The sequence below is a fragment of the Pseudopipra pipra genome, chromosome 7 (genome assembly GCF_036250125.1).
Source record: "Pseudopipra pipra isolate bDixPip1 chromosome 7, bDixPip1.hap1, whole genome shotgun sequence".
In the NCBI taxonomy this organism is placed as follows: Eukaryota; Metazoa; Chordata; class Aves; order Passeriformes; family Pipridae; genus Pseudopipra; species Pseudopipra pipra.
The window spans coordinates 5,851,742-5,864,130 of record NC_087555.1 but is presented as its reverse complement, the minus strand read 5'-3'; the positions used below and the strand labels follow the sequence as shown (position 1 = coordinate 5,864,130).

The following is a 12,389-nucleotide window of genomic DNA, read 5'->3' as shown; positions in this document are numbered from 1 at the left end:
AATAATTTAAAAATCACAGTTAATGATGACTTTCCTTCAACTTTTTCCCCACCATCCATAAGTTTTATTTCAGGGATTCCTCAGTTCACAGGTAATGTTTTATATTTTAGTTTAATAGACCTTTTGTGGATTTGGACAATCGATTTTTCAAATCCTTTAAATTTTTGGCATTTACCATATCCTGTGTCAGGGAATTCTGCAGGTTGATCTATACTTTCTGTGGAGAAAAATCTCAGTTTTGAACCCTATTGAATTCCTGTCTCTTTGAATGCCCACGAGGGACTTGGAAGAAGCAGTGAACAGTTGTTTCATGTTTACTTACCTCCTTGTCATTCAGGATTTTATAGGCCTTTATCGTGCCCTTTCTCACCCATCTCTAAGGCTGCTTCTCTATTTATTCCTCATGTAGAGGCTCCTCTCTGGTTTTGATCATCCTTGCAGCAGTCTCTCAAATCTTTTCCTCATTCAATTTTTTTCTGAAAGGAGCAAACCAGAAGTGTGTACAGCATTCCAGCTGGGAGTGCACGGCGTGTTTCTGTGGTGGTGTGATGGTAATTTTCTGCTTCTTCTCTGTTCTGTGTCTAGAAAATCTGAACATCCAGTTTAGTTTTCCAAGTGTGGTGGAATGCTGATGGCATGTTTTCCTCTGGATTTTGGAGGACCATGTACATTAGTGACAGTATCCTCTCTCTCTGCAGCTGCTGATGGAATGGTGTGTAATGAGTTGTGCTCAAGTGATGGCTGCTGGGGGCCAGGGCCAGACCAGTGTCTCTCCTGCAAGCGCTTCATCAGGGGAAGGACCTGCATAGACTCCTGTAACCTATATGATGGGTAAGATATTCCCCCTTGCACTTTTCCTTGAAGTTGCTGATTATGTTCTTCAGGACTTTAATTAGAGTAAGTTATTTTGGGTTATTTATATTAATCAATATCTGGTTCTGTTGCCAATATTGCTGATTTTGAGTGAAATATGATGTGGGATAATATTTAAGGGTTTCTAAATCTGAACTTGTGTAGAAAGCTTTCCCTGGTATTCTGCTGACTAAAATGGTCATGCAACATCAAAAGTTTGTTGCATTGCTTGCTGGGCATGTGAACAATATGATTTAGGTGAAGACTTACAAAAAACCTCACCATTTAGCCCTACTTGAATACTGACACCCCTATTCAGAATCATGCCATTATGGTCAGATGAGTTAGATTAGGCATGTGATAAAGAAATTCTCTGAATAAGAACTCCAGAGTAGGAAAACCCACTCTCTTTTCCATTATGCACTGTGTAATTGTACACACAAATATAAATAAGAAAACCCAACATGAGTTCTTCCCCCTTTTCCCTCTGCTGCTTATACTGGGGGAATGCCTACACACAGCACAGCCAAGGTGGCTGAATCTGCCTTATGACAGAAAAATAGAACTGAGCTGCCTATATTAGCTGAAGCAGCAGAAATTCATGATAAGGCTGCAGAGGGAAACGGGTGGAATTTCCCTTCCTGTGCAACAGTGCAGCAAGGTCCAACACTTTCAAAGTCAAGATAAAACCCCTTAAATTATTTAAATTCTTTTTTTAAGCTCAGACTGTTAATTGAAAGTAACTCTGGGGTTTCATTCTCCTTTTTTTCCTGCCTTGGATGCCAACTCATGTGACGGTTAAGGAAAGAGTACTGGATGAACTCCCATAAGTATTCTTCTACATGGAAAATGCATGCAAAAATATCGTGCCAGAGTCCAGTTTTATGTGCTTAAAAGCTCCTCTTCTCTCCTTCTCTCTTGCCCCCCAATAAAAAGAAGAGTTGCAAACCACAGTTGTATTCTCATATGCACTGGAATATACTGTTCCACCCTTTGTGGCTTGCTGCTGTGAAGCCTGTCACTGTAAGATCATGAGGAGACTCTCGTGACCAGCACTCAAGTCAGGATATTCTGCTCTGTATCGATCAGTGGATGGTATTTACACTCTCCACAGGCTCAGTTCTATCCTAAATATGTGGAAACATTTATAACCTGGGCTTGGGGAGAAGTTTATTGTTTGCATGAAAACTCTACATATTCACGTCGTTGGGCAGCAACATTTTACAGATTCAGACCTCAGTCTAGAATTGTTGTTGAAAACATTACAAGCCTTTTGGAGAATGGGCTTTAAAACAAGAGTATTTCATCCATTCTCACATGTAATTTTCTATGGAAGAAAATCGAGAAATGAGCTATTTTTTCCTGTTAATGAAGTCTGTATTTCTTAAGGAAAGAGAGGGGAAAAAACACTAGGATTTTATACTGGCAAACAAGATGTCATCCACTTCAATGAGGTGCTGATGGACCTTGTTTCCAGGAGGCGGGAAGCAGTGTGATGATGATGGTGGGATTGGTCTCAGCTGGCACAGCCTGCCGGCCCCTCAGCACACCTGAAATCAATTCCCTCAGGTGAAAAGCAGCCATTTTGTCTCACTTTCAGTCTGAAGGTGGTTTTTGCCTGACCTGCCTGCAAAATATTTTCCTAGGGAATTTCGAGAGTTTGCAAATGGTTCTGTCTGTGTGGAGTGTGATCCCCAGTGTGAAAAGATGGAAGAAAACATGATCACGTGCTATGGACCGGTAAGAACAAAATTTGTTATGCTACATAGTAACTTGTAAAAGTGTGCTAAAGTACAAGTCTTTTCCGCTTACTGGCTTTAAAGCAGCTGTTGCAAATTAGCGTTAATGAAAGCAGAAAACAGGCATATTCTGCATGTAGAGAAAGAGCTCTTCTCATCTTAAATTGGTGCTGGGAGTAAATTTGCTTGCATCAGTCTCCTCTAGATCCAAGGAGATCCTTTTCTTTCTTTTCATGTGTTGTCCTAATGCTTTAGTGGTACAGATGCACAAAATTTTTACAGACAGAAAGCATGCAGTTTGATCTGAGTGCCCTCTTTTATCCCTGTTTTTGTTCTTCATACTCAGTTCTGTCCTGTTCTACTACAGCTGCAGCTGAGCATTTTTTTTCTTTCTAAGTGTGGGAATTTGTCTCAATTTGAACAATATGCTTTGGTTAGGCTTTAAGTTCTTTTGATAGATAATGTATATCATGCATCCTGAATGCATGTTAACTGTGTTTCCCACCTTTATAATGGCAAGTAAATCTTCTTTCAAAGATTATTTCTCATTTGTGAGATAGAAGCTGTCTCTTTCTTTTAGTTTGCTGTTAATTGCCAAGATTACAAGTCACAAGGATCCTGGGAAAGAGTTGTGTTTTAGGCTCTTGGTCATTGAGAAAATTTAACCCATAATTGATTTGCTTATTTTTGTGACTTAGTAAATGGAAAAAAAAAAAGGCATCGTCATTTCTGTTACAATACTGTGTTTTGTACAATACATCCATAAAGCAAGAAGCTAATGTTTCAAGTGTTCAACCTGTGAGGGAAATTTGGATTTGTAGCAGGCTTATGGACATAAAATCCTAGACCAATGCTCAACCTGAACACTGGATTTGGTTATACAATGCTTGTCATCACAGCTTTAATATTTTACTTTTACATTATCCAAGAGCCTTGGTTCACAGTTTGTAACAATTTAGTCTACATATGTAGAAGGAGACCTTGTAGTTCTTCAGTGTTTCTGTGACTAGATGCCACATGCAAGATGCAGTGTGGAAAATAGTTCTGGAGTGCAGAGGTAGGGGAAAGGCTATTGCAGTTGCTTTACAAAAGTGGTTCTCTATTGAATAGTGTTGCAGGAAGTTTCTCAGAGTTAAAGTGGGCATGAAGTTCATTGTGTTAAGCACACCAATAATATTAAGAAACCTACTTAGGAGCTGGAATTTAATCTTGCTCTCTGCAGAATAAGTTAATGGTGGAAAGCACTGGAATTTATACATCTGTTGTTCCTTATCAGAGACTGGAACCATTCAGGTAATTCACTGTTCCTTGGGAAAACATGCTATTACAATTGTTGCTGAGTGCATTGTCAGTCTAGGACCTGCAATTTTAGTGCAGCAGGTAAAGAGACAGTAACTTGAATGCACTGATTTTCTTTCTTCCACTCTCTCCAGGGACCTGACCACTGCACAAAGTGTTTCCATTTTAAGGATGGTCCAAATTGTGTGGAAAAATGTCCTGATGGCTTACAGGGGGCAAACAGCTTCATTTTCAAGTACGCTGATGAAGATCGTGAGTGCCATCCATGTCATCCAAACTGCACCCAAGGGTAAGTGCAAATTCTGTGCAGTGAGCCATCCTATTTACTGTTCATAGCACATGATGGTTTACATACAGTTTGGCTTAGTAAAGCACTTGTCCCACTCCTGAAAACAGAGTGTGCAGCAGCAATTTAATCTTCATTTTCCAATCTAGTCATGAATGCCCAGCAGTTTATCACAGAAAAGCTTACACCCTTTTTGAGAACCAGAACAACTGTTCACAGCAATGCCCTTAGCTTTCCTTCTAGCTACCCCTGATTTGCAGCAAATGCTGTTATTTCACTTAATGTGGGCCTGCAAAATGACTTTATTTTTATTATTTCCCTGTTGACAGAATCTCTGCTCCTTGGTATTGGTGAATAAGCCAGCAGCACTGCTGTGAGACAAAAGTGTTACTTCTCTCTTTTTCCTACAGGAAATGATGCAAAGGGTTTGTCTGAAACCAGATTTTGTACAGGAGTCTGAGTCCGAGCGTGAATTTCTCAAATCTTGTCTATGTGCCCAGAATAATTTGTTACATTTGGAATTATACAGCCCATCTATCTAAGTCAGAATTAAGAATCTCTGCAGCCAAAGAAGTAGTCACATACACACCTACGATTTTGCACCGACCACATAAGTTTGTGACTTAGTAAATGGAAAGAAGAATGCCTTTTCCATGGGACAGTTGGTGGTGTCCAGCATACAAAGAAAGGGAGAGGCAGCCAGGGGAAAATAGAAAAAACATCAACCAGCAAAATAATCTTCGACAAGAGGCTCTTATTGTTTAGCAGCTAAAATTAAACCAGTAAATTATTCAATGTAATCTTGATGTCAACAGCTGTTGCCATTCAAAATGAGACCTTTTGCTGGTTTTGCAAATCTAATTACAATAGAGCCATTAGGGAAATGAAAGGGGGATCTCAGAGACACAGCCAGGATCTGTTACAGATTTGTCTTCCGCTCCCCTCAGACCATTTAAATCAGTTATGCAATAAGAAAAATGCTGCTACTGTGGAAGAAGAGTTTAAGAATGATAAGAAAAGATGAGCACACCTTGGGAGCTCTGGTCCTGGCTTTCACAGATGGAAGAAATGCCAATTCTGATCTAATCCTTCAAGCCCAGCTAAGTATGATGCATTTACTGTCCGCCCAGCATAGACAGGGCCTTGCAGCTCTGCTGGCCTCCGGGAACCAACACCTTCCCATTCCCTCCTCATGTCTGAGGAGTTCTAACTGACCCAACTATTTCTAGTGTTTGTGGCACAAGTGTGGTTCTCCTAGATCAGGAAGAGAGGAGAATGTTTTCCATGCCTTTCCACTTCTCCGTATGCACCCGTATTTTGTAAGTGGTTGTTTTTATCTCCATGGATAGAACAGGGTCAAGAAGGGAGGCTTTTAAGTCTTGTGCTGAAAATCTGATATTCTAGTTCATAAACAAATAGCAAGGGCATTAGGCAGTTGTAGCTGACCTTGCCAGTATCCATTGGCAAGCCTTGGTGACAAGTCCTTTATGCTGAGTTATGTTGTCATTTAATCATTGAACTTTCAACTTTCCCTTTTTTTTATTTTCCCCTGCTGAATAGGTTTCATTTAGCATTGTGTGCCAATCCCCAGAGAAAGAACAAGTAAAGGGGCCAAAGGTGTGGTTATCTCCCAAAAGAGGAGCTATCCCTCTTCCATGAGTCTACTACTCCTCATAGAAATCCTCATCCTCTTTATTAAAGAGTTAAATGTGTCTATTCCTAGGTATTTTATTACCCCTCATAAAAACAACACCCTCCTCCCTCAAGTCTGGGTAAGCATGGCTATTCTTTTCTAGTGTTCCTAAAGACTTTGGGGCATGTGATAATGTTAATGAAGCTGTTAATGACTGTCCAAGATGTTTGGGATTTATGGGTTGTCCATCTTCTTGTCGACATTATCGGGGCTAAATATGCCCATGGAGGAAAGGGAAATCAGTTAATTTCTCTTGTTTTCTCCTTCAATGCTGAATTCTCTAGTTTCATATCCTTCCTTCAGAAATTAATATTTAAATTCCCCTCAGTCATGATTCTTCAGTGAAATAGGTTGTGATGGAAACACATCTGGATATTTGGCTCACAACTGAAAGGTAGAGATAAACCATAATTCTACTTCATCTATTATGCCTGTTCTCCTTGCTGTCAGATCAAGTGCTGGAATGAAGCCAGTGCCCTCTCAGTACAGCTTGGATACCCATCAAAAAGTGTTGAGCTGCTGCAGAGCAGTGCTCCCAGTGTGATATTAATCTCATTTGTTCAGTGCTGCTGTCTGTGAGTCAGTCTGCCTGACAAAATGGGTTGTTCTCATCCATTGTTTCTCCTCCTCCCCACCAGTTGTCACCAAGGAAGATATCTTCTGTCCCACCTCTGTTCCCTGTGATCCATAATTCCATCATGGCACTTGCAGAGGATTGCTTTACAGACTGGAGGATTAGCTTTGATAGCACCATTCTCCTCTCTTATTCAAGTGTAATGACTGCTTCTGTTAATGGGTGTGTCATTATCCAGCCCTGTTAATGATCTTGCATTGACCAAGAGAACTGTCAAACAGTGACTTCCTTGGATGCAACAACTGTGCTCTTGGCCTTGCATCCCCATGAAAACTGAAGCCAGTTTGGAGCAGATCTGAGACATGTGGGACACCTATCCTATTTGATTCAAGAGAGTTGGAAAGCATTTGGCATCTCTTCTTGCAGGGCTAGCCAAAATGGAACACTTCCACAGGAATAAAATACTAATTATGTAATAGCATGTGACAGTCTGCTTCCTTGCTGGGCAGGACACCAAATGGGAGATCTCACTGGACACCTCCCCTGATCATACAAATGCATTTTGTCACACAGCTTTTTGAAGGAAGTGCATTGCTCTCCACCAAAAAATTCTTTTCCTTCTAAGCCAAGACCAGAGAAGCCATGGGAGCCTTAGCAGCACGGGTGTGGTCCTGAAGGGATTTGAAGGCGCAAAGACTATTTTGCCCCTAAAGCTTAGGTGTATTTTTTAGGAAGACATTATGAATTCCAGATGAAACAATTGTAAGACCCCAATCCCAAAGCCTCAAGCTTTACTGAGAGTGTTACTTTTATTTAAGGCTCTAAAATAATTTGAATTTTTGCAAAGCCTTTTAGTTCTTTAATACCTTGAGGTCCTTTAAAGAGAAAACACCACCCATGTTTCCCAAGGGATTTCTTTTAATTTAGTGAGAAAATAGGCATTTTAGCAAAAGGTTAAAAGGGTGACATACAACCAAGACAGAATATTTCACTGAAGTATCCGCCACACACCAACTCCTAGTAAAATATAACCCATGAATTTGAAGTTACCCAAAATATTAAGAATACAAAAGAGTAAAGAAAGGAAAAGATTAAGAGAAGAAACAGGAGTAAAGAGAGAGAGAGAGAGAAGAAGAGAGAAAGAGTAAAGTAAAAGAGTAGAATAAAATAATTAAATAGCTAGCACCAAAGAACCTTATGGAAGTCTGGGGCTTCACATGGCAATGGCAGGTCCCAAGAAAAAAGGCAAGATGGTGCTCATGTGCTCCTGTATTTAAGGGCTTAGGCCACTGTGGTCACCCCTCCCAGGCCACCGGCCACTCAGTGCCCTCCAGCTGGATGACCACCACAACTAAGGTTTTCTCCTGCTCAGGGAAAATCCATTTATGCCATTTAAAATCAGTTTTGTTTATTTCCCATGACAAAGATTTTTGAGAATTCATCTGACTAGAAATGGCTTTGCTACTCCACGTCTGTGCACAGCTAAGACGTCACCTTTCAATCTTAAGGAAGTTGATGAAAGACAATATTTGGCAGAGGAAAAAAGGATTGTTTCAGGAAAAAAACAGTTGTTACTCCAGTTTTCAAAACTTGACATTTTAACTCACTGTTTTCTATCAGAGGTTGATTATCTGTAAAATTAGGATGAGCTCCAAGAGTAATTTTCTGTATAAGCTGTATTGAACTGTTGTAAGGTACTGAATATATCATAAATAAATTGGCACGTATCAGTTAACCAGTTCATTTTACAGAACGAACTTGGAAATGAAAATATCATCCAGACTCCAAGCAGAAGAAACCCTGGGAGAGAATGGGGTACCAGTGTGATTTATGTTTGTGTCATACCTGTACTTATATGTGTCAAAAATCCTGAAAACAAGGAATTTCCTTCCAGAGGAAAAATAACGGATGGCTTGGTGGTGCAAAATACCCTGTTAATAGATATTGCCATGACTCACACAAGTGTTGTACTTCACTGCATGTAATCAGGACAGTCAGTCAGGGAGGAAACAGGAAGCTGCTCAGCATGACTAGGAGTGATGCAAATTGCACCTGGACAGAGTTTTCTGTTTGGAAATGGGAAATTCACTGGAGAAGATTACAAGTTTAAATAAAAATCAATGGTACTTTAGCTTGGACCGGGTGAGGTCCAAACAGCTCTCTCTTCTGGGATTCAAGTCCTATCCTCCAGAGCAAGAGCAAATAAATGTGCAGTTGTGAAGTGACTTCAAGACAACAGGCTCTTGATGTTAGTCTGCCAGTTATCTGATCTAGTAACAGGCACTCAGACCTTAATTTGAAGATGCCTTTCTTTTTATTTATAGCAGGAGTCTGAGCTCAGCTTTTCTTGACCTGCTAGTAAATGGAAGATCTGAACAACTTTTTTTCAGCCTCCTTCATTACTGAACTGGTTTTCTGCAAATTGCTGAGAATGCCATGAAAGGAAGAGAGATCAGATATGTCTGAGAAAGGTTAGAATTCAGACAGTCCTGAATTCTGAAGTCCTGAAGCCCAGGACAGCTGAAATTTCAAAGAAGTCACATCAAGAGTTCTCTCTATTAAGTTTTTTAACTGTGTTTAAATCATCCCCTTATGATTATACATTATCTGGTCATCCAGGTATTTAATGAATGCTTTTTATGTCTGCACAGTTGCTGGAGGAAACAATTGTTGAGGAAATCCTTACAGTTTGTTTGCATGTCAGAGTTCTTATGTAAAAATAAAAATTCAAGTAAACAAACAAGGGCCAGGGTTCACTCTGTCTGCCCTCCCTCTGCAGGTAAGGGGAAATTGAATTCACTGACTTTATTTTATAATGTCAGTGATAGCCAATTTAAATGCAGCAAAAGCTGATGAGTGGCAAGTGATGGTGAAGTGGAAAGATCTCCTGGGAGCATATTTGAACTCCCTCAGATTTTTGACATGGATATCCCTCCATCAAAGCCAGTCTGAAAGCAGCAGACTTTAAAAGAGTTGGGGATCATACCTTAAATGTAAAGTGCCTCCACAGAAGTAAATTTCAGTCTACTGACGTGTCAGATCACTTGTTCCTGTACAGCCAAAGAGCCTGTTAGTGAAATAGCTCTGAAATCTTATTAAAGAGTTGAAGTAAGTGGTTTGGTTTCCTTAAAATGCCAAGGGCTAGATACTCCCCATGGCTGCCAAGGGCCTAGCTGGGCATGCAGCACTGAAGGGTATCAGGTTGTCTTTAACTCTAAAACCTGAGGTCTCTGAGAATCCTAACTGCTGTGTAAACGTGTTATTGACTTGCTTTCTGAATGCAGGGGACCTAGGACAGCACTTCAGTCCTGCTTTTCATGAGGGCAAGGGAAACCCACACAGACCCATGTTTTTCAAACAAAACCTGGTTGTGTTTTAGTGGTGCTGCATATACTGGTTCCCTGCATTTCCACTGCCTTTGGTGAGCACCTCTTTGTGCAGGTGGAGGACTTCTAGCAGCGTCTAAGGAAAGCAGGATAAAATGCCTCAATCAGCAGATACTGTTTTGCTCTGGTTTTTGTTGTTGGAAGTTGATCCTTGAGCTTCCCTGTCAAAGTATAGTCAGCTTCCAAAATATTTCTGCAGTTGTCCTGGCTAGCAGCTTAGAGCAAAATGAACAATTGCATCAATTACAGAAAGAAAAACAAGCTCTGTGCTCCTGGAAGTCTCGTCTTGCAAATGAAGAGCTTTTGTGCAGTAATCACTGATTCGATGATTCAGAAAAACATCCAGAAGAAGCAACTCTGTTGTCAGGACTCCCACGGATGCAAGTGAAACCTGCCTTAAGTGTTGTTTAAGCCAAGATACGGCCAGCCTTGGAGTGCTGTTGCTATTATTGTTCCTATTGCAAGCTTGGTTTTGTCACAGGCTATAATTTGGTGGGGACTCGAGTCTCTCATGAGAGTTATAATTAAGAACACAAAGGGGATTCCTGCTCCTTGGACGTGTAAATAACAGATTTCTCTCTTTCTCTCCCTGTTTTCACTTTGGATTTGCTGCAGGTGCATAGGGCCGCATATCGAGGACTGCATCGGCCTGATGGATAGGTACTTGCTGAGTAGTCGTTCCCTGTGTGTCTCCATCCTCCATGTGTGGACAAGGGCGCATGGTGTGCATGTCCTTGTGAATGGCAAATGACGTCTTCTGTTCTGTAATTGCCTGCAGGTGTAGAGGTCCCGCTAGTCATGACTGCATTTACTATCCATGGACGCGACAGTCCACTTTACCACAACACGCTAGGTAACATCCACCACCTTTCCATTCTCTGTACACAGGGGCCTTCCCTTCTTGCCACAGGAATGTCATACTATTCAGTTTGTCCAGAAAAGCAGGGCAAATACAATTCACCCTTAAGTGAGATAACGCCTCTCGACATCCAAATTTACTTTTCCATTTGAAAGCAAATTAAGTATTTTGCTCGTTTAGGCCGATTAGAAAATGCCTTTTTTTTTGTTGGAGTTTTTTTGTTTGTTTCTAGATAAAATTTTGTTAGAAGTAAACATGATGAAAACTCTTAGAATTTACTTGTTTTCTGTTGGTGTTTTTTGTTTAAGACAGTTTAAAATCAAATGAAGCTTTTTCTTCCATACACCTTATCTTGAAAAAAGTAAATGTTTTAGCAAACCCGATTTTCTGCCTTAATTCACATAATACTATTATTTGATTTTTTTCATTTTCTGTCAAAAAAAAAATTGTAACCTTGCAGCAATTTTATTTTTCAGTAATGACAATTAAAACAAATTAATGTAGGTTGTATTCTGCATTCTTTTTCATGAAAGCCCTTCATTGCCATTGAGTTTGTTTAATTTTAAATTCAAACTGGTTAGTATGATTTCCAGGCTTGGGGATTACTGTCCTGAGCTAAGACTAGACAAAAAATATATAATTTCAAACAAATTCACCTCATTATGGATTTTACTTTGGGTTTTTTTCTTGTCTTTTTAAAAAGATTTTAAGATTGCCTTTCCTTCCTAGTTGTGTACCTGTTGTGAATATTCCTATTTCTAGCTGTTGGGGGAGAACATATTTCCACTTGAAAAACAGCACTTTATAAATGCTATCAAATTATATACTTGTTTGTTAAATCAGGATCAGTTCCAACTTAATTCATGGACCAATTAATAAGCAACAAAAGATGACCGCATTTGTCAGTATTTCTATGTTTTGTTTTAATCTTTCTGATCTGGAATATCCAGTTTGAGATACTTCTGTGGGGATTCCTTTTCAGGTGCACTCATTTGAACAGGCTTGCCCAAAACAAGAAATCAGTTTTAAAAGTCTCCGTTTCATCAACTCTACTCAAAGCACAAATACAGAAAATGTTTTGTTATTTGCTTAAGTTTAAGGACCTTACCAAACTACAAAGGATGAAGTTCTTAGGTAACCAATTTAAAAATACCATGTATTTCATCAATTGGATTTTTAATCACTTTTTGAGGGAAAATTGAGGGCTCTGTACTAGGAAGAACAACTTGTGGGCTGTAGTGTAGCTCTCCTGTAGCACTGCAGGCTGCTTGCTACCTTCCTTCATTAGCCCAACAGCCAGTCAAGTTTAATTCAAGTGGTGTAACTCCAAAACTTGCCTCTGCATTGAGAATGTTCAGGTAGCAGTAAATACACCTCTAGAGGTACTGCCAGACACCCAGAGAACTCGATGGGAAGGCTCCTGTTAATCACTGTGGATGTTAGATTGGGTCCTGTATTTCAAAGTGGAATTAATGGAGTGGAACCTCCAACATGATGATACAGCAGCCAAGAAAGTGTTGTCTAGTGGTGTGCCAAGCTTAAGCTATGTCTTAGCAGGCACTGTTTAATTTGGGGTTTGTGTTGTGTAAATTGCAGGTTTTGTCTCCTTGAATCCACTGTTAAGGTAGTAAAGCTAAGTATAAAGGGGGGGGGTGGAAATTAAAGCAATTGTTTTATTCTGCTCACCTGAATAATTTCCTG

The 12,389-nt window shown here is 40.0% G+C and overlaps 1 protein-coding gene across 5 annotated transcripts in view; it reads left to right on the top strand.

Annotated features, from left to right (window-relative positions):
• ERBB4 (erb-b2 receptor tyrosine kinase 4) overlaps positions 1–12,389 on the top strand; it is a 605,204-nt gene that overhangs the window by 452,669 nt on the left and 140,146 nt on the right. For 3 of the 5 annotated variants that reach the window (XM_064661948.1, XM_064661950.1, XM_064661952.1), the window contains exons 13-16: positions 699–831; positions 2,499–2,592; positions 4,025–4,179; positions 10,608–10,682. In XM_064661948.1, coding sequence (XP_064518018.1) covers positions 699–831; positions 2,499–2,592; positions 4,025–4,179; positions 10,608–10,682 — 457 coding nt within the window. Of the gene's footprint in view, positions 1–698; positions 832–2,498; positions 2,593–4,024; positions 4,180–10,444; positions 10,490–10,607; positions 10,683–12,389 lie in introns of all 5 variants that reach the window. The other 2 variants (XM_064661949.1, XM_064661951.1) reach the window with 1 other exon arrangement.